This window comes from Acartia tonsa, chromosome 13 (genome assembly GCF_053477335.1).
Source record: "Acartia tonsa isolate MP-2025a chromosome 13, ASM5347733v1, whole genome shotgun sequence".
NCBI lineage: Eukaryota > Metazoa > Arthropoda > Copepoda > Calanoida > Acartiidae > Acartia > Acartia tonsa.
The window spans coordinates 20659813-20682413 of NC_137272.1; the positions used below are offsets into that span (position 1 = coordinate 20659813).

At 34.4% G+C, this 22601-nt stretch overlaps 1 protein-coding gene across 2 annotated transcripts in view; it reads right to left on the reverse strand.

Moving 5' to 3' along the window:
* Nucleotides 1-296: 296 nt before the first annotated feature.
* LOC145304085 (uncharacterized) overlaps nt 297-22601 on the reverse strand; it is a 111274-nt gene continuing 88969 nt past the window's right edge. For both annotated transcript variants that reach the window (XM_080145843.1, XM_080145842.1), the window contains exons 10-13: nt 17403-18805; nt 5063-5535; nt 1901-1949; nt 297-1655 (exon numbers count right to left, since the gene is read on the reverse strand). In XM_080145843.1, coding sequence (XP_080001969.1) covers nt 868-1655; nt 1901-1949; nt 5063-5535; nt 17403-18805 — 2713 coding nt within the window. In that variant the 3' untranslated portion in view covers nt 297-867. The remainder of the gene's footprint in view (nt 1656-1900; nt 1950-5062; nt 5536-17402; nt 18806-22601) is intronic.

A 22601-nucleotide genomic window follows, 5' to 3' on the forward strand; every position in this document is an offset into this window, starting at 1 on the left:
AAAACGTAGGATGCTACCCACCAATTTACCTATAGTTTTTTGTTTTTGTCTGCCACATTTGAGTAATGAAAATTAATAATCCGAATCCGCAATTTGAATAGAGGATTCTGGGTCTAAAATGGGTCAAAATATTAAGCGGATTGCCAGCTCTAGTGTTTGGATATTGTAAATTATTTTGCAAGAGTAATTTACTACATATAGTTCTGTTACTGAGTATGGTTGTCCGTGCCAGTCAGGCGGACGTAAAGACACACCTTGATTATAGAGTACCCACGCTACTAAAAATCTAAAAAAAATATGTTATATTATTTTTATTCTTTGGCAACTATAATTATTTTATAAATTGAATTTCACAAAAATAGTGGGAGAACGGTATTTTATCTGAAAAAAAAACTATTAAGGTTTCGTTATTTATAATAATTTCTGAAATTTTAGTCATTTCTTCAGATAAAATAAGAATTTATGATACAAATTTTCGGCTATTTTCAACAAAAAATTAACAAAACATTTAAAATAGCCAGTAAAATTAAATTAAACCATATGAAAATTTATTATGACTTTATCTATACCTATTAAATTTTTAAAATCAAATAAAACGATAAAATGGGATAAAACAGCTTTAAAAATGACTCAAAATTTTTCCAAAAATCACTTTTTGACAAGTTTTTTTGACACTCAATATAAATTCATTGGTAGCGAGGCTACTTTTTATAACAATGGGTGATGTATGTTTGTCTTTTTAAAACACTTATCTATTAACATTATCTAGTTTTAAACTTTGTACAATTTTTACACAGAAGGAATTTTTCATATTATTTCACTTTTTACAGCGTTCTTTTAGTCAAGTGCATAACTAAATTCATATATTTATTCCAAAAGGTTTTCCCGGCTTTTTCTTTCCTCGCCTTCTTCTTGGATAACGGAAAATCTTTCACCCCCGCCCCGCCATCCGTTACGCTTGCGGAAGCTACCGCCAACCCCAGCGTTGCCATCGTTAAACGGAGGTAAAAGACTAGAATTTCCGGCTGCATTTTCGGCCGCCAATAGCTGCTCTTTGGCCGACTTTCTGTGGGGATTGTTGGACAGCGGCTGCTGACTTAGCAGCTTTTTGAAGTCGTGTAGAGTTGTAGGGCGGTTGGCGGCTATCGGCGGGGTTCCGCTTTTATCGCCAGATGCCCAAGAATGGCGCCTGTCTTGCGCCAGCTGCTCGGCCGTCACATGCGGCGGGAATAATGGTTTCTTGGCGATTTTTGGCGGTACTTTTGTGTCGCGTTTTTTGCGCTCCACTAAGGCTGCAAGTTCGAGCTCAGCAGTTTCGGCGGTTTTTACCGCCGCAGCTGAGGGACTAGGAGAATTTTCTTCCAGGGAGGTATCCGGTGTCAGCCGCTGATTTTGCGCCGATGCCTTTTCATCCATGTAAAAGTTTTGTATCTCTATTCCAGCCCGTTTCGCGGGGCTGATGTTACAATTTTCGCCGCTCTCTTGCGACTCGCTGAGGGACAAATTTTTCGGCGACTCGTCGCCGCCGTTCGACGTGGCACTCGGTGTTGTGCCGGAGGAAAATGGCGGCGGACTGTCGGGGCTTAGGCTGTAGTAGTCGGAGGAGGGGGAGAGGAAGAACGCGGCGGTGGATTGCGCGTCTTTGAACACGTGTCCTAAAAATAAAGAAAATTAGATAAAGTTTCTAATAAGATAAAAATGTAAATGTAAGAGAAATAAATAATAGGAGATACAGACAACTAAAAGAGACAAAAAAGATAAAATAGATAGTAACCTATTCTTTCTTTTTAAATACTTTAGATGATTGGTTTATAATAGTTTTAATTAGTACACAAACAGGCAGACGGATGTATGAAAGTTTACTTATAGAGTAGAAGCTCTACAAAAAAGGAAAACCTACCTCTTTCTTTGGTAACTGTAGCCCCTGGATGGCTTGATAAACTACGGGCCTAAAAAAAAAAAATTATAATTTATTTAGAAATATAGTTTGGAGGTCTGTCTTTCATAAACAAGAGAGGGGAAAGAAAAACGGTCACATACAGAGGGAGAGGGGAAAATGGGCTGTTTATTATACTAGTACCAAAGTTTTATAACAACGTCTTCTTATTCGTTGGTTTAAATGGTTGATTAACTAATTATGATTGAGTGTTCGAACTTTAAAACCACTAATTTTTATCTACAGAAGGGATTATTTTGTTTATCATCATTGGGAATATTTATCAATACATTGGCTGTTCTCCCTGGCTTGTCCCTGGGTCAAATATGACAAGCACAAACAAAAAAAGATAAATAGATAGAAAGATAGATAAACAATTCTCAACGAACCCTTTAACTACCGACAAAGACTTTTGATTGATTAAGTAATGTTTTAAGCAACTCTGTTAAGCTAAAGTGTTGTTAATATATCGACAAACATAACGAAGTAATGTTTTAAGCAACTCTGTTAGGCTTAAGTGTTGTTAATATATCGACAAACATAACGAAGTAATGTTTTAAGCAACTTTGTTAGGCTTAAGTGTTGTTAATATATCGACAAACATAATGATTTATTAATGATATACAGTCATTTACAAGATCTTACAGAGACAAACATTAAGTTAGTTTGGAGTATCTCTAGCATCAATGAGCTCTGTAATCATAAGGGGATAGAGGGGATATAAATATAGCCGAAAACCATCCTAATACTACAAATTAAAATAAAATAGCCCAAAAGCATACTTAGACCTATGTAGTAATGCTTCCATAAAATGGAGAACTAAGTTTAGTGGTTAGCGATATTTTAACGGACAGTCAAAAAAATAAAATATTTTTAAAGGCCGAATAATATATTATACTAATGTTCATTTGTAAAGTACAAAAAGCTTTTAAAAACTAAAATATGACAGAAAACAGGACAAGCATGTCCATAAATAGAGCAGCTATAAAAAGCTAGCAGTGAAAAAAAAGCATATTATAATATAAATGAACTTATTGTAATAATTTGAATATGATAATTTATTCAACTTGAAGTAGATTCTATTTATAAAAATTCATTTACAAATTTATCTTTTTCGTATGCACTGACAAACAAACCTAATGCATAGGAAAGCTACGTTTTTGAATACTGTCAAAAATTGTCATATTTCAGAGTTTAAAAGTCTAGTATACTTTTTATGTTTTGAAAATATTGTGAATATAATGTTGTAAAATTTTGAAATGCGCATTTTTTGCGAATCTATTAATTGTCTAGCATGTTACACTGAAAACTAGGCAGTTAAGACTGTAAGGCAATGGTCAAACAATAAAAGGGTTGGTTGTCTATTAAAATAATACACTTGAGAGACAGACTGACTTGTATAATATCTTTGCTGTTTTTAATGTCTTACATATTGCATAAACATTTTGCTTTTTGACCAAGTGACAAAATCCTTTTATTCGTTACATAAACCAACCTCTACCCTCCTCCATTTTATAATTATATCCTTGCATAGCATAGCATAGCCATTGCAGTTAATACTTACTATGAAAAAGGACAAACTAAATAGTCGACTACTACATAGTGATAAAAATATACTTATAGCCCAAAAGAAAAGGCCTTAACTATTGAGTAGTTGTTATTCTAATAAATTATTTGGGGCGGGGGGACAGTCCACTGGCGCATGAAGTAATTCTACCAAGCATGCTTTGTGCGTTAAAACAAAGAGCTTTCATGTTCAGGAAACAAAAATATAACAAGGACAATTATATCCAGCGCATTTTTGGCTTAAAAACTTTGGGAACCTCTACTAAATCTTGATTGGGTTGGCAATGACCTAACATTCCAAAAATAAAAGTAAACTACAAAAGGGTCATAATTGAAGGTGTAAAAATCGTTCTTTGTCTTATCCCTCATATTCTTGGAAAAAGCAATGAGGAAGGTTAATAAATGTCAGACATACAGACATACAAACCTTTATTATAGAGTAGCTAAGCTAGAAATAATTTAATGCTAACTTCCTTGATTATAGAACCTGAAGAAAAACAGTTTTGCCCCAAAAGTAAGTAGGAAAAGATCATTATTAAGACAAACTTTAGTGTACACAACATGATCTTCAAGAAGTTTCTAGATTTTTTATTGGATAAACCCCCCTCCCCTCCCCCAAAAAACACAGAGAGGGGGATAGAGAAATGATCAACTCGCAAAAAAAGGTATTTTTCATGAATCTTCTTTTTCCTTGTAATTAAGTCCTTGTCATAAAGTATGCATTTTTATGTTGTTTTTTACACTATTCTCGTGTCAAGTTATTTACAGAGATAACACAATGGATGGTAAATTAATCTTCCTTCTTTATTTAATATTGGAGAAATTAAGGGTTGTAAATTTCCAGAAAATGAGGGGACATTGGGCTCTTTATTACACTAGTCCCCAAAGTTTTATAATAACGTTTTCTTATTATCTCAACAATATTGGGGACTTCTATTAAATTTTGATTGGTTGGTTCATTACGTCGAGTGTCTAAACGTTTCAGTCTACAGAAGAAGTGTTTTTGTGTCATAACATTGGGGATGTAAATCATTTTATCGGCCATTGTCTTATCCCTTTAGATCCCTGAATATTTATGTTAGCAACTATTATGTAATTATGTCAGGGATGTGGCATCGAAAGAAAAAAAATATCTCATCTCTAACTTTTCCACCACTTAAAACGGCAAATTACATTTCTTTTATGTTTAGTTGTTCCAAATAGCATCCTATAAATATTATCAAAAATATTTTTCTTGAGATATAATTTCCCTGATTCTGCTATTATGCAATCTTGATTTTTCTAATGTTTTGTTAAATAATATCATTTTAGGAAAAATAGCTAAAACAAAGAAATTGTATTTCTTAATATCATCATCTTATTTTAACAATGACAACAATTATGTATACAAAGAGAAGCAAGTTTGTAAAAAAATCTTTTAATTCTTCCATCAATCTCTCTATCAATCTATTAATGAATCTTCCTCCCTTTCTACCCCCCCCCCCAAAAAAAAAAAATCTATCTATAAAACTATCAACTTGGTAATGCAACTGACGATAAATCTATCTATCAATTAATTACCTTGGACATGCTACTGGATGGGCAGCCACACTCAGTACAAGGATTCTTAATGCTGTGATAACACATGGGGCACTCGCAGCTGCTATTTGATGATGTCACACCACCACCACCAGCTGTCATTTGTGGCTGTACCGTTACGCCGGCAGCTGCTGTCATGTGTTGTTGTACCGGCAGGTTGACAGCCGACACAGGCCGGCCTCTAAGTGACCCATAGATTGGTTGGTGATGACCGGCAGCGGCGGGGTGATTTAATCCGTACTGTCCCGCCGTCACTGTGCCATAGAGACCACCTGCAGTTGAAGTCACAAGGGAGGAATGAGTGGATAGGGCGCTGCCAGGCCTCAGCTGGACTTGACTCAAGCTGCTGCCAGGACGCAGCTGTTGAGGCGTGGGTTGGGGAGTTGGTGTGCAACGGCTGTGCGGTCGGTTGGTGCTTCCTGCGGGGCCACTGCTACCAGAATGAATTGAACCATCTGAAAAAATAAAATAAATTATATTAATATTCATATTCATTGTCAAATTTAACCCCAAAAGCTTAAAAATTAGGTAAAGTCAGGGACAAGGGAAGTATTCTCTGACCAAAAAGTCTATTAAAATCACGCAATCTAATCACGAAACCTTTATGAGTGTGTAATATTATTGATGATTCAACTATTATTAAAAGGGGCTTGTAGTAATTATGTCTGAGTATAAATTCACTAAACCTCATCAAATGTTTGTAGATTATTAACAGGGAACGGCAGCCGCACGTAAGCCGCATGTAAGCCTCAGTGATATTGTCATTTTAATACTATAATATTCAGCTGGATGTATAAAACTGCTCTTTAGCAGACAATCCTTCTTTCTGAAATTTCTTTTTCTGCTCACAAGCAGGTTTAAAAGTGAGGCTGAGGCGCGGCTGCCGAACCCTGATTATTAATGTTATTAGCAGACCGATTTAAAAAAAATAACACAGTAGGGAGATTAAAAAAACATTTTTAAATACTTCCTAAAAATAATATCTTTAAATATTTTTCCTACCCATAAAATTTGTAACTGTTTAAAGACGAAAAACAAAATATTTTGACAAATTTTTACTTTGGCTCATTTTCAAACACTTCCTAATTAACCCTTTAGAGCAAGTTAAAGTAAAAGTTTCAAATTGATTCAATAACTTAAAAACATCTTACTTTAAAGCTCAAAAATAAAATCCTTTGCTCATTACTTATTAAAACAAGGATGACAACATCTATAAAAGCGAAGCTCTGAATTGGAAGGAAATCGAACATTAACACTCATAGAGTGACAGAACTGAATAAACTGAACATATGTCTATGCAAAATTGTAAGTAAATTTGTTGCAAAACTTATTAAATACATGTTACTGTTTAAGGACATACTAACGTTTTTAAGACTAGTTATAGAGAAGCTTCGCTTATAACACTATACCTTGTTGTAATAGGAATTAGTATTAAAAAAAATCAGATGACTAGGATAATTTGAACATATAAAGATTTGTTGTAAAAAAAGTAAAAAATCAGCTTGTTTTAAATAGACGTACGGACTTTCTAGTAATGATTATAGACTTGCTGCGCTTATCAATTTGTACCTAACTGCTATAGGAATTAGCATGTGAAGTTTGAAATCGAAAGGACAATCCTAACCTTTTTAGATTAACGAAAAAAGCTAACTGTAACGGATGGACGTACGGACGGACTTACGGACCAACCCTAATTATAGAAAAGCTTCTTTTAAATAGACGTACGGACTTTCTAGTAATGATTATAGAGTTGCTGCGCTTTCGAATTTGTACCTAACTGCTATAGGAATTAGCATATAAAGTTTGAAATCGAAAGGACAATCCTAACCTTTTTAGATTAACGAGAAAACTGTAACGGATGGACGTACGGACGGACTTACGGACCGACCCTAATTATAGAAAAGCTTTGCTTTAAAAAAATAAATGACCTAGAAACATAAAGAACTAAATTCTATTTGACGATCAACTTAATTTAATATAAATCATAAAAAAACATATATTGGTGCCTTACCACAAAGTTGCCTATCAAGCACTGATCCCCCTCCTTATTTGAATTATATCTTTTGGTTTCTTTAATGCTATACCAAGACTCCCTCCCCTTTGGTCGTTTACAATTTGTTTTAAATTAATGGTCGGGAAAGTGGGGATTCTGTGCTCTACAAGGCACTATTGGGGAAATTCCCCATATTTTAAATTCTGTGAAAAGTTTGTAAATGTTAATATTCGGTTGTTTTTAGTATTGCAGTACATAATAAATCATGATTTCAGGGAAGCTTCTAATTTACATTACCCATTTCGCCACTTCCCTCCAACTTGTTTCACAATTAGAGGCAAGAAGTTGTCAAGAAATACCAAATTAAACCACAACATATATTATAAAATTTAGGATTTGGAAAAGAATAGTTATGTAGTTCAGAATTTTATTGATAGGTGTCGTAAAAACTTTTTTTATGTAAAATTTTTAGATGAGATAAATATCTAAACAATCTTAAATATTTTTGAAAATATTACAGCTATCCACTCTTTGGGATTTTCAATAAATTTTATTCACTATTAAACATATAATTTACGAGTAGTCTATAATTTAGATAAAATATATAAAATGTGTAAAAAGCATTATTCAACTCGTTCATCTCAAAACTGAACATGGAACTAATCTCTGACTCTCATTTTTGCATGGCTTGTAGTAAAGTGAGCAAAAACTAAAATAATAATGCTTGAGATTCCTATCAAATTCTGCCAAAAGTTGCATAATCTCATCATCTAGTTTTAACTGGAAATCTATGAAATCTGCTATAAAGCATTGTTTGCCAGAATATCCTTCCCTTGTCCCTGGGTAAAGTAAGAATAATTGTCAATTGTCCTATCCTTGAGTTTTTCTTCAAGAAACTGATTTCAGACAAGATTTGTTAAGCTCTTGATGAAATTTTTTGTGTGCAAAAAACAGGGATAAAGGTTATTGTGACATTGAATAACATTAAGAAAAAGTTGTTGTGATTGGCTATCCAAGTTCAGATACACTAGAATTAGACCTTCGGGTGTACCTATCCTCGAGAGGTTATCCAAGTTTAGAAATTTTAAACATGGTCTTGTAGTTTATCTGTCCTCTAGAGGTTATCCAGCTTCAGGTACACCAAACATGATCTTGAAGTGTACCTGTCCTCTAGAGTTTATCCAGGTTCAGGTACACCAAACATGATCTTGAAGTGTACCTGTCCTCTAGAGTTTATCCAGGTTCAGGTACACCAAACATGGTCTTGTAGTGTACCCGTCCTCTAAAGTTTATCCAGGTTCAGGTACACCAAACACGGTCTTGTAGTGTACCCGTCCTCTAGAGGTTATCCAGGTTCAGGTACACCAAACATGGTCTTGAAGTGTACCTGTCCTCTAGAGGTTATCCAGGTTCAGGTACACCAAACATGGTCTTGTAGTGTACCCGTCCTCTAGAGGTTATCCAGGTTCAGGTACACCAAACATGGTCTTGAAGTGTACCTGTCCTCTAGAGTTCATCCAGGTTCAGGTACACCAAACATGGTCTTGTAGTGTACCCGTCCTCTAGAGTTTATCCTGGTTCAGGTACACCAAACATGGTCTTGAAGTGTACCTGTCCTCTAGAGGTTATCCAGGTTCAGGTACACCAAACATAGTCTTTTAGTGTACCCGTCCTCTAGAGGTTATCCAGGTTCAGGTACACCAAACATAGTCTTGTAGTGTACCTGTCCTCTAGAGGTTATCCAGGTTCATGTACACCAAACATAGTCTTGTAGTGTTTCCGTCCTCTAGAGGTTATCCAGGTTCAGGTACACCAAACATGTTTATTTTTGTAACTGTCCTCTAGAGATTATCCAGGTTCAGTTACACCAAAATAAGACCTTTTAATGTACCCTTCGTTTAGATTAATCTATTATCCATTGTTCCCTGCATATATCTCTGTAAAATTCCTATTAACTAATTTAACTAAAAGTATGTCTATTAGACTAGTAGGATTATAGCTTAACAAGGGTAATTATGTCAAAAAAAGCGCAGCTATAACAAACTATCATCATTTTTATATATACAGACCGTAAGGTTTTCTATTTTTTGTCAAGCACTTTTTTTTATAAGCCGAAAACAAGAGCAAAACAAGTTTTCTTTGGATTAAATCCCCCTCTAACACGAACTATGTATATTGCATATTTAAAATCTTTTAAGTAGCTAATTATATACCTAAAACTGCATAGAGATAGGGAGATAGATAAGTAAAATAAATTTTAGGGCTTAATCTACCTTTCCTAAACCATAGTCCGTCCCGCTGTTTGCAAGATCTTAAGCGTTTTACTAAATTTTGAAAGTTTAGGCTGACAGGTGAAGTTTTTTTCTACAATTTATCATCTTTTTAAAAGATTATAAGGTGTTTTTGAAATGGTATAAAATTAGATAAATAAAAAGAGAGAAAGACAGAAATGGAAAATGGAAAATGGATAGATAGATAGAGAGTGACAGACAGACAGACAGCCAAACAGACAGACAGAGATAGATAGTAGATTAACAGACAGATAAAGAAAGATAGACAGAGAGAGATAAGACAGGCCGAGAGACAGACAGAAAGAGAAAGATAGTTAGATAAAGAGAGAGATGTAGAGAGAGATAGACATAAGAAATGAGATAGAGAGAAATATAGAAATACAAACAGATAGAAAGAAAGACAGACAGAAAGAGAGACAGAGGAGAGATAAATAGTATAGATAATAAGTATTAGAAGGGAAAAAATGGGTGTTGATTATATTAGCAAAATATTTTAACAATTATGAATAAACATCCACATACATATATTGGGATATTTAACCGATTACGTATGGATATTTGAAATGCTAGACCTTCATTTTTTACTTACAGAATCCTCTAAAATACCGCTAAAATTAATATTAGCATTTTGTCAAAAAAATGACCTAAACCCTGCCATGTCTTAAACTGTTTTTAACCTATTTTTGAATGGGGGGTCAAAAATATACTAGGACACCTATAGAATCAGACTGCAGAGCCCAAATTTGAATTAAGTCCCCAGTAAACTTTTTTGGGGGGATTTAAAAATTAATTTTTAGTGTTGCTGTAATCATTTTGACCGAAGCAAAAGCTTTTTTTTACTTCAGGTAATATTGTGGCTTACAGAACATTTTTATATAATTCACTTTATATTGATACAATAAAAAAACATTACTCTGTTCATTGGAAATAATTTTTTTTCCCCAAAACAATTAATTTCATTGAAAAATCTAACATTTACAATAAAACAAATAATTCTGAAATCTAACCAATAAGAAGCCTTGTTTTATATAATTCTTTACAATTCAAAAAAAGAGTGTTTTCACAAAGTGACTTATTTCCAATGTAGTTAAATATTTTTTATTTAAATAAAATGAAAAGAATGAAAACCGTACACATAAAAGATACATACTTTTTAAAATTATTTTAAAAGATAAGTTTGAATAATCTTATTTAATAACACATTTGTATATGTGACAAAAATAAATTTGTTGTATTGCAAAAACATTTGTTGTCATTTAACCCTTTACAGCCATTTTTTATGTTTTTAAAATAAGTGAGAGAACACAAGATGAACTGAATTTAGTTTCCGAAAGTGTGCGTAGCTTCCGCGTCCTATCTCAATATTTGCTACTAGCTAAAAAAGCTTCAAACTTCAAAAAAAATCAAAATTTGAAAAATTAAAATTTTTGAATGTATAATGTATAAATCGTTTATACATTAAATCGCTTTTTCATTTGACCGGAGTCGCTGAAAATAGGGTCTGCAATAATTGGGTTATCTGCTGTACACTTTAGGAAACTAGGGCTAGAATAGGAAATTTATTTCAGCTGATCGAACACAAACATGTTAATGTTAATTCGTTGATATATTATAAAGAATTAACTTTTTAGTGAATTTTTATAGTAAAATCATAAGGCCTAATTTTACTTTATACCAGAATACAATATTTATGAAGCAAAACACTCTAAAAGCTACGAATTTTACCCAAATAAAAAAAGACCTTTTGCTCGGATCAAAATAATCACGGCAACAGTAAAAATTAATATTTAAATCCCGCCAAAAAAGTTTATTGGGGACTTAATTCAAATTTAGGCTCTGCAGTCTCATTCTACTGGTGTCATAGCATATTTTTTATATACGTTTTAAAAATAGGTTAAAAACAGTTTAAGGGAGACAAGGACCTTAAACAATCCCAAAACCATGTTATGCTTCACTAAAATAATGGAACCAATTATTAGATTTTAAAGAACAAAAAACTAATAAATTACAAATTGCCTAACAGTCACTTTACAAACGGCAGATTTTACCATTTACTTTTTGCAAAAACGACGAAACACCCGTGCCGAGTATTAAGTATTCATATTTTTTACATTTATCTTTCAATTAACACCGCAAGACACCGACTTTTTTATGGGCTTCGAACAAGATACCCCTGCCCTGTTAGTCTTATAGGTTTTCTGTTGAAATACTATCGCTAAGCCTTTTTTTCAAATCAAAAATATTTGACATTTGACTATTTGACTTTATATAAAAAAGTGACAATGGCTGACACAGTAAATGTTATACTGTTGATCTTTAATTCATGTCGACGATATGATTAACCATTAATCACTCCTAAAAACCTAAATCGACCATGCTACTCAAATATTCAATAGCTTTATGTGGATATAATAATAAGGCCAAATTTTAACAGGGGATATCCGACACCAACCATTAAGATACCGAAAGGGTCGAGGAAAAGGGGGAAATGACAATAGAAGATAAATATTCAACTTTAAATTAGTAATTTTTAGAGAGAAGAAAGGGTTGTATGTAGATGAGTAAAACTGTCAATAAAATCAATTGTTTAATTGTATAGTTTTCATATCAGATCATTGGACAATTTCATGCTAAAAATTTGTTTTACTGGCGAATAAGATTAAGCATTGTTGATAAGCATGTAGTTTTTTTGTATATTCAAGAGAAGCTTCGGTTTTAACAAGCCCCCAAAAAGAAATGTAATGACCCTTTAATCGCCAGTAAAACATACCACTCCCACCACCAAAGCAAAAGTTGAAATAAAATGGACGTATGAACTTACTATAAAGATGTTGTTCTACTTTCAAAAATTAAAATTTTCGTTATTCAAAATTTATAAACGATAGGACGATTCTTACTTGCTTAAATAATAAAAAAGGAGAGGAGAGGGTAGTGCTAAGGATTCAAGGAGGGTGGATTAAATATTGATGTGGCCCATACGTTGATTAAGGGAGATGTACAAAGTTCTAAGATCTTAAGGGATAAGACAATCGACTATAAATTTATATACATACCCAATTATGGTGAGTAAATTACCGCTCCTGTAGATTAAAAATAATACTAACACTATTAGTTAGATACCAACCAATCATAAAAAGTACCCAAAGGTTTAGAGCCAATAAATAAAAAAAAACGGGTTTATAAAAATTTGGGTACCAGTGTAATTTCAAGTCCAATGTGCCTGTGGTCTACCGCTAAACTAAAACGCATTATTTTCAAAATTTAATAAAGAAATAACTGAATAAAGGGGGGGGGGGGGCTTGGAAAGATTGCAGTTGGTCCAATTGTCATTTAAGGGGATGCTCAAAGTCTCTTTCATGATTGTCATCAATAATAAGATAATCCGCGAACGCTTTTTTTGCATCAAAGGTCACCAAAGTTCAATACAGAATATTTTTTAGGCCTTTAATACGGACGATTATGGCCAAAAGTAACGGATCCTATGTCCGACAGAGCGCAAATGACAGACTAACAGATAAATTATATCATATAGGGAATCTTATACAAATATTTCATTTGTATATCTCAAATAGCAGCTGAGAAAATGACGTTTTTTACAGACACAGGAAACAACTAACTTTTCGAATTATAGAGTAGCTTCTTTTTTTAAAAAAAGGGTTTACAATCGATAAAAAATTTAAATCTTAATTGAAAAACATTTGAATTTGACGTTTGAATACGTTTAAAATTTGAATATTCATATTAACCCTTTACAGTCGGGCCCCTTGCCGCACCTTAATCAGTCGGGGGGGGGGGGCGTTCAACGCCCCCCCTTATTATCTCAGTTCCTATTAGAGCTAGAAGGCTAAATTTTTTTGTGCAAGTCCCCTGTGGGATAATGAATTTCCGACCTTTCATAAGTCTCAGTCAATTTTCGCTTCAGGTCCTTTTTTACTTAAAAATTTCAAACGGCTGTAATTTTTTTATTTTTGAAGCTAGAAGAAATTTTTTTTTGCAGAAAATGTTTATTTTTGTGTAAATTTTACATTAGTAATATAAAAATATAAATTTCAGCGGCTGCAGCTGTACTTGGCAGCTGCCAGCCGCCGCAGTCGGCGGTCGGCGGGAAAACGGCGGCGGATCTTCATGAAATTTTAATACGTTATGTAGACATGTAAGAAAAGCTTAAGTTTAAAATTTGAAGTCTCTAAGTCAAAAATTGCGGCCACAGGAGCCTTTTAAAGATTTCTGGAGACCTGGAGGATCAGGAACTGCAGGATCATACCTGGAACCTGAAAGTTACTTGAACACCTGTATTTCATATAAGGATGTACTACTAGAGGATTTTTTAGTATTTTGTTATGATAAAATGCTTTGTTTTAGTCAAAAAAATATTTTTGCTCTTTACCTGGATGACCCTGCCTGGTTTGCTGGCATCCTGTGCCCGCCAGGATGGAGATATTCAAAAAATTCCAACTCTCAGTTATGTGTCATACCCATACTTAAAAAGTCAAGCAGTTTGGGCTCTTCATCTTTCACACACAGAAAATGAGATAGAAAAAACCGGAAGGGGGGGCGTTCAACGCCCCCCCCCCCCGACCGTTAAGGGTTAATCATTAGGTACCACTTAGAAAATATTATATTAAGTCAGGGGATAGGACAATGAACGGTAGGTTAAACTTTCCCCCAAGAAACCAGTGCAGTTATAGGAAAATGGTTTTTGTACACGAAGCTGTTGATTTTTAAATAATGGAAAGGTTTAAAATGTTTTTCTAGACATAACCACTCACCCACCATAGACGTGCTACTAAAAACAGAAGATTATATATACTTTTTTTTTTAGGGGGGGGGGGAATAAATTCATCGTCTATTGTCATATCCCTAATTCCCTGGCAAAAGGGGATATTAATAAAAAATCTAAATTTTCAATTTTAAAAATCCCCTTAAATCTTTTTAACTATTTGTCATCGTTAAAATTAAGGGGTTGGTTTCAGGGATCTGAAGGGATAAGATAATGACCGATAAATTGATGCAAATCCCCAAAATTACCCCTTCAGCAGATAACAATTATTGGTTGAAACGTTTGGACACTCAACTTTATAAACTAACCAATCAAAATTCAAGAAAAGTCCCCAAAGTTGTTAAGCCAATCAAAAAGAAAACGTTATTAAAACTAGACTAGTGTAAAAAGTATGTTTGAGCAAACCAAGATGAAATAGGAGTATTCAAAGTTATAAGCCAACGAATGAGAGTACGTGTAAGTACTGTTGGTACTACTATAATTTCATAACCTATGTCCCCTCCCTCCTACCCTAAAGTAATGTCAATAAATCACAGAGTATGACATTTTTCAGAATAAATAAACTATTAAGCGAAAATAAAACTAATTTCAAACCTTAAACATATTCTTAACCTACTTTGACAACTATAAAGTAGGTGCGCTACTACATAAATAAAACTCCCTTCATTTTGGACACTCGGTGAATAATGAACCAAAGACTTTTTTTAGGATTTGTTGCAGGGTTAAAGGGATAGGTTACTAGACGTTGAATTACTCCCATTCTCCCACTCAATATTATTATATTATTACGTGTATTTCAAAGGAGGAAGTTGATATTGGACTGTAAATTAAACTGGTACCCAAAGTTTTATGCTTAAAACTTTGGGTAGATTTATTGAATTTTGATTGATTGTTTCAAAACTAGAAATGTGTCCGAGATTTACAACTAATAATTTGCATCTACAGAAGCGTAATTTTGTTGGGTATGTACATACATCAATTTATCCTCCATTATCTTATACCTTAAGAAACCTATTTTTTGGGGGGAATTTCAATATATCTACCATTGTTCTATCCCTCTATCCCTGAAAAAAGCATATCTCTAGAATTCATCTTGAATAAATTGAATACCTTCCCAGGACAACATGTAGAATCATGGACAACTATGTCCATAGGTAGCGCAGCAATATTTATCAACAGTCTAATTGTGCAGACTCTAGGTCCCCAGAGAACTTAAGGGATAAGACAATAGTTGGATGATTGATGTTCAATCCAATGATGATAAACAAAATTACCCCTTCATAGATCAAAATTAAACGAATCAGGCTTATTGAAATTAATTTCAAGTAATTTACAGTACCATTATTTTCTGCTAAGCTCTTATGTATTTATTTTACAATACGTAACATAGCAAACAACCAACTCTTTCATTGCACGTCCTTTGTCGGGAATGTGTATAGTAATGAGTTTATAGCCTGTTTAAGGGCCAAAGCATTTATCATACTCTTACTAACAATGTCTCATGAAAGACAAGGCAAGCAAAGTAAGTTAAAGAAAAGCTTTGCTCCAAAAGTATAGAAAAAGTTTGAAAAATAAATTTTGTATGCTTAACAAGTAAATATAAAAGAGTTACTTATGGCTTGGACAGACTGACAGACAGACAAGACGGACATACAGACAAACATACACTACGTAGGTTTAAAAAGAAAGGAGATCTTATTATGATATAATTTTGAATGTTTGTATTTTATAAAAAAATATAAACCCCAGTCCTCCTCCTTCAAATGACATTTTATTCAACCTCCGGCAAAGAAAAATCACGCCATCCCATAAAAAAACCTCATTAAGGTGTTAACACAGGTCTCTAGGGGCGAAGCCTGTAGTATTAATACTAATACAAAACAAAAATTAATGATATTTTTTATCATTCACGACATTGTATCTGATTATCGTTGGTCTTTATTTAAAGATCATTGGCTCTCAAGGATAAAGGGATATTATAATTGAAAATAAATTAGTCTTTCTCAGAATAAAGTAGAACATCAAAGTATAACTCTAGCGGCAAAGCCCTTAGAGTCCTCCAGGGGCACTTCAGGAATGGATGGGAGGAGGGTAAGACGACCCTCCACATTCAATTTCAGTTTAGTTTTTATTCGTAAAGGGGGTTATTTTTTCTAAGGGCGAATTCTCATTGGAGGTTAGAGGTATCCTTTCTTGAAATAGTTATAAACCTTTTATGGGTCCAGCTGTTCCATCCATTCGCTAAACAAAGACAGACATCCTTTTACTTTTATACATCCTTTTATTAGTAACATTAATGAATCAACCAATCAAAATTGACTGAAGTCCCCAAAGTTGTTAGGCCAAAGAATAAGGACACATTATTATAAAACTTTGGGGACTACTGTAATAATCAGCTCATTGTCACCTTCTCTATCTGTATATTCCTGCCCTAAAACCGTATCTATTTATTGCATTGATATAGCAGTTACGCATTCATTAATATTTTGGGATTTAACTATACAGGGATAGGACATTAGAAGATTAATCATTTTCCCCCAATAAATCTGTAAATATAGATGTATAACCAGACAACTACCTGGATAACTCTGTTGGGGTCCTTTTTCGTCTGCTAGCAAATTACGTTCTGCTCTTTTTTAGCGACGCTATTGGTTGATATCAAAAGACCCAATTGAAAGTCGGCACAGGGCCTTCGGGGTGGGGATTATAATTTAATCCCATCCCCCTCTATTGTTGAACTCTAATTTCTCCCAAAAGCATATATTCTTCAATGACAAAGAAAAGTTTTAGGCTGTCTCGTCTTTTTTTTTCAAGTGCAATATCCCTTATTTAATGAAAGTAAAGAACATTTTTGGACATTTATGACCAAATTTGACATACAAAATTGAGGAAAGGATAATTTTTTTTCCATTGTCCAATCCCCCCCGTGCACCTAACAATATGAAAGAACAATAAAAAGATTTGCAATGATATAATAAAAGGCGACGCATCAGGGAGTAAAGGGACGGACAATGTAATATTAATTCATGTTCACTGCAGAATATTGAACTTCTGATAATATTTTTTGTAATATTTTTAGCCAAAACTAAATGAATATCAAAAAATTAAAAAGGTAATTTTTGAAGATCATTGTTTTAAGGGCCCATCTATTTTCAAAAATTCACAAAAAGGTTACTCAAATGGTAATATTACTTTAAAAACGTGGAACAATTATGATTTATAGAGTAGCTGCGCAACTTTACAAATATAAATTCTTACCGCCAATCAGCGATGCTAGACTAGATCTTCTTGTACCCGCACTCTCCCTACTACTTGACGGTCCGTACGTTCCATAATGATGGCCGTAACCAGCCAGGGCTGGCGGTATACTGCCATTTACCGGCGACGGCCGTCCACTTCCATTATTAACATGGTAACCACCGTTTGGATACATTGGCGCGCCGTTGACAGCCACCATTTGACCGTTAGGCGCCGTCATTACGTAATGCCCGTTGTGGATCATATAACCGCCAACGTTAGGGTTATACAGCTGATGATGTGGCGGTAAATGATACATTTGTCCGCCATAATAAGCAGTCGCAGCTGCTGAGTTTGGCGGGATAAAATGGTGGCCGTTCACGTTGTGTTGATTCATTGATTGTTCTGCAAATGACCAGCGTTGATATTGATTTTTAACGGCGGCCGTCCTAAACCGCCGCATCTCTGGCGGTATAGGCTGTCCTTGGCTATTGATTTCCGTTTCTGGCGAGGCAGAGTTACGTCCGTTGTGTCCGCCGCAGGCGGATAACGGTGTTGATGTTGCCTTTGGTCCGCGCACGCCACCGTTTAATGTTCCGTTTAGACAGCCGTTGCCGTCATTAGCTGCTGTTGAATTGTTGTTAGTTATTGCGGTTGTAGTAGCTGACAGCGGCGTTAAATCGTTTGACGGGTCACAGCCGGAGGTGCGGTAACTGTCGCCCAAGTTATTATTTTTAATGACATCCTTTTCGCCGCAACTCTTCTTGCCGCCTTTCTTAATTCGCAAACTGCTGAAGCTAAACTGAGATCTGATGTTTTTAAAGAAGTTATTGGAGGACGGTTTTTCGTTGGCGGCGGGAACGGGAGGAGTGATCACTTTCGGCTTTTCGTCCAACACCTTTATGGCAGACAAATCGAGTTCATGCATTTTTGTGATAACCGGCGGAGCCGAAGTGGCATGTTCGTGGCTATTTTTAGCCGCCTTCTCACCTTTGGTTTTACGCATTTCAGGCGGCGAAAGGATTGGTTTCGCCCGCCGATAGGAATCACTGCGACCAAGACTGCTACGCGGACGTTCACTTTTGGGGCTTGCAGATGCGGCACCTTTGCCCGCTTTTGTCATGGCACTATGGCTGAGATTCGGAGATTTTGGCGGGTTTTCACGCCGCTGATTTATGTGCTGTGTTAATTTTGGCGATGATGGGGTTTTAGGTCGCCCAGAACTTAGCTCTGTCGGCCATTGTTGCGATTGCGGCGGAGTTTGATGATAGTTTGGCGGCGGTAAATAGGCGGGAGGGTTGGAAACTGGGGGCGATAATGGAGGTGGTGAGTCCTCAACGCTTCCACCGCGACTTTGACTGGCGGCGGAAACTTGCGGCTGTGTGGGGGTGCTTGTGATGTAGGAACCAAATGGGGACTGGATTCTGAAACAGAAAACATTATATTATTTTCAAAGTTGTATGATAATTTTGAGACCAAATGTATGCCTAGTAATTATTGTAATCCTATTATTAAAGTAGTAAGATTTTTTTTGTCTGCACCAATTGATTTCTAAATTTTATGAAAGCTTTACATAGGTCACGGGATGGTTTAAGGCTATTTTTCTGCTTTCCCTTCCCCTTCAAATACAGAGCATTTAGATGCTAGGGACGAAGCATCTAGTTGTGTTAAGAAAATTGAGTTTTAAATTGACCTTACAATTGGGGTTAAATCTTTATTAAAATTTTAAAAATCTGCTAACTTCATTTAATCTCTAGTAGAGAACCTATAACTCCTCTTTGGATAATTGCAAAGAGAAAAGGGACAATGGTCCCCAAAGTTTTATAATAACGTTTTCTTATTCGTTGCCTTAACAACTTTGGGGACTTTTGATTGGTTGGTTGAGTGTAAATTGAGTATCCAACCCATAAGTTTCAACCATTTATTCAACCTGCAGAAGGGGTAATATTGTGTATTAACAATGGGGATGTACATCAATTTATCGGTCATTGTCTTATCCCTTTCGATCCCTGGGATAATTTACATTTTTCAATAGCTCAACTGTTCTATAAAGTGTATCTAGTAGGTACGTAATAGATAAATTGCTAATAAACCATTTCAGAAAAATCATCAAAAAGGTGGGGAGGAGGGGGGGGGGGGGGGGGGGTACAGATATCCTTATTACATAAAAACGGAACTTCCCTAACAAACAAAAAATTGGTAATTCATGTCAAAAGCTTATTGAAAATTTGATAAATCATTAAAATCATGAAATCAAGTAAATTTTTAGTCAGGGATATAGCCTAAAGGGATATGACAATTTAAGAAAAAACAATTGAGCAACCAATGAGCAAATTCTAACAGCTCTTTCTTGACAACATAGACTTGTAGGTTTCCACAGATATCCTATACCTTTCATTTTTTCATTGGTTGCATTTTTCTATTTTTTATTACTTACAGTAGCGCAGCAATTAAATGATTAAATATTTTTTCTAGTAATAAATGAACGAACATACATACAGGCCCCTGCCATAGAGTAGTTGCACTACTAAAAATTGTACAATTATCTTTTTATTAACAAAAACAAAATTTTTTGATTTAAAAGATTAGCATTTTAAGTAGCAAATCTTCTCTATATGTATGTTCTTTAATTGTATGTCAGTTTTGATTTTATTTGAGGATTCTAATATAGTTGATGGCGATAGAAGTGTTTAGTAGTTTAAACACAAGCAGAAAACAAAAATAACTCTGTTTTCAGACTAGAATGAAACAATTTTTCTTTAGATAATACACCCCTCCCTAGAATTTAGCTAGAAGTTCTGCTCCGATAATTTTAATCAATTTAGAAATGAAGAGAAAAAGATAGATAGACGCAGGGATCTTAAGGGATAAGACAATGGAATATAAATTAATGTACATTACACCCCCCAATGATTATAAACATAATTGCATCCGTATTGGCTGAAATGTTTAGACAATGATAGTTTTATACATCAAAATCAAACCAACATGTTGTTTTTAACAATTTGGTTACCAGTATAATATACAGTCCAATGTCCCCTACCTCCCTGCAAAAACCAGATTTTAGAGTTATTTGGATACAAAATATAGATATTCAAATGGATAGAACTTGCACAATTCTAGTATAAAAGTATCAGGATCTTGCTAATCACTGAACCGATATGGTTCTCAATTATAGTGAAGCTTCACATCGTTCCTTCGAAGGTTTATAACTGTTATAAGAAAGGGTATCATCATCTTCCCAAATCGCCCACTTATTTCCTTTTAAAACCAAAATTGAATATCGGGGGAGGGGGGGGGGGCATTTGATCGTCCCCCTAGAAGCTACTAGGGGCGTAGCAGCTAGTATGTGTAGATAAATAGATAGAAAGATATATGTGTAGATATTAAGATAATAACCTTAACAAGCCAAAAATTCTAAACATGACATGGCTAAGCCATGTTTTCTCAGGGATGGGGTACCTCATAAAAATTGTGCTTTCATACCAAGTGTACTGTTGAGTTGAGCATGGTTCCCCACTTATTTTTTAAATTAAGGGGGAGGTAGATTTTTTCTTGCGTTGTCTAATCCCTGTATTCAAAGTGCAGCCCTAATAATACAGACCCTAATTATATAGTAGCTTCGCTACTAAAAATAATGATGTAGGTACTAAGTACATCCGTCTTAATAAAGAAATATAATACTTTAATCCACAAAGAGATTTTTTATCTAAAAAACTATTTATTAAAAACAATTCTATAGTTCATGATAATTATAGCATTCTAGTTTACTTGGTATTATGTAAGTACAAAAATTATGTTTTCTTAAAATTTTTCTTTTAAAAAAAGGTAGGCAAAATAATTTATCTTTTGATAAGAAATACCTGTTATACTTTAATCTATGTAAATTATTTTACTTTTAAATATAAACAAAATTACGCTGAATCCTATTACATAAAATAGTAAACTTTTTTGTCTGTAGCGAATGATCTTACTAGCCACTGAACCGATATGGTTCTTCTTTCAAGTGAAGCTTCTTATAGGTAAGAAAATGTGTGTAATTATTTTAGGGGAGGGTAGTTCCAAGAGAAATCTCCCCTAGAAAAAAATTTGTCAGATGTCTTTAACATAGATCTGACTTTAGGGGGGACATGGTACTGTAAATTATACTGGTACCCAAAGTTTTATGAACACCTGTTCTGCTTAAACAATATGGGGACTTTTATTTGATTCAAACTTTTCGACCAAAAAGTTATTTCTACAAAAGGAGTAATAATAAATAACAAATTTTTGTCCATTGTCTTATATCTTAAAATCCCTGACTAACTGTACTAACATACATTGTTTAAAAATAATTAACTCTTTAAGCCCATGCCAAGGCCTACAATGATTAAGGCCTTGTTAATAAATAAGCCTTTCTAAAACTCCACCCATTAAGATCAATTATTAGAAGCAAAGCTACCCTATACAAAAATGTCCAAAGATAAAATTTAAATTTAGTCTCCTGAAACTTTGGGGACCAGTGCAGTAAAAGTGACAGTTCTATGTCCCCTCCCTCCCTAGCTAAGAAATATAATTGCAGGAAGGGGGGCTAACAATTAATCTTCTATTAACCTATCCCTGAACCCCTGCGGGGGCTGACCCCACCCTAACTTTACCATTTATGATTATATGATTAGTTACGGCTATTAGTGAATAATTAGGCAATTTCCCCTCAACCAAATGTGGACCAAAACAAGTATCTTGGAAACTTTTTTTAGGTTAGGTTATGAGTATTACGATAGCCCCTTAAGGGGTAGACTAAAAGTTTTTCAAAAATACAATTTGAGGGGTGGGGGGCTATTTTGTTGTCCCTTCATCTGTGTTTTTACCAAGAATTATGTTGAAAATTTTTTTCTAATAGGCAAAATATAGGGAGGGAGGGGACAATAGCGATTAAGTAAATCTAAAACCCTTTACTCCCTAAAATAATTGCTATCCAATAAAGTATATTAATCCCCATTAATTATAAGATAGCAAAAAATGTAATAAAAATTTAAACTAAATTTAATATAAGGAAGGGAGATGAAAATTGCGATTAAATAATCTACACCACTTTACTCCTTCTAACAATTATAAGCTTCTACTGGCAGAATTTGGGAGAAAATAAATTTATCGTCGATTTACCTTCTCTGTATCCCTAACGACGGCGCGCCCTTCTAATTAAGTTTTCTCGGCTTTCCAAAATTTACATAAAAAATC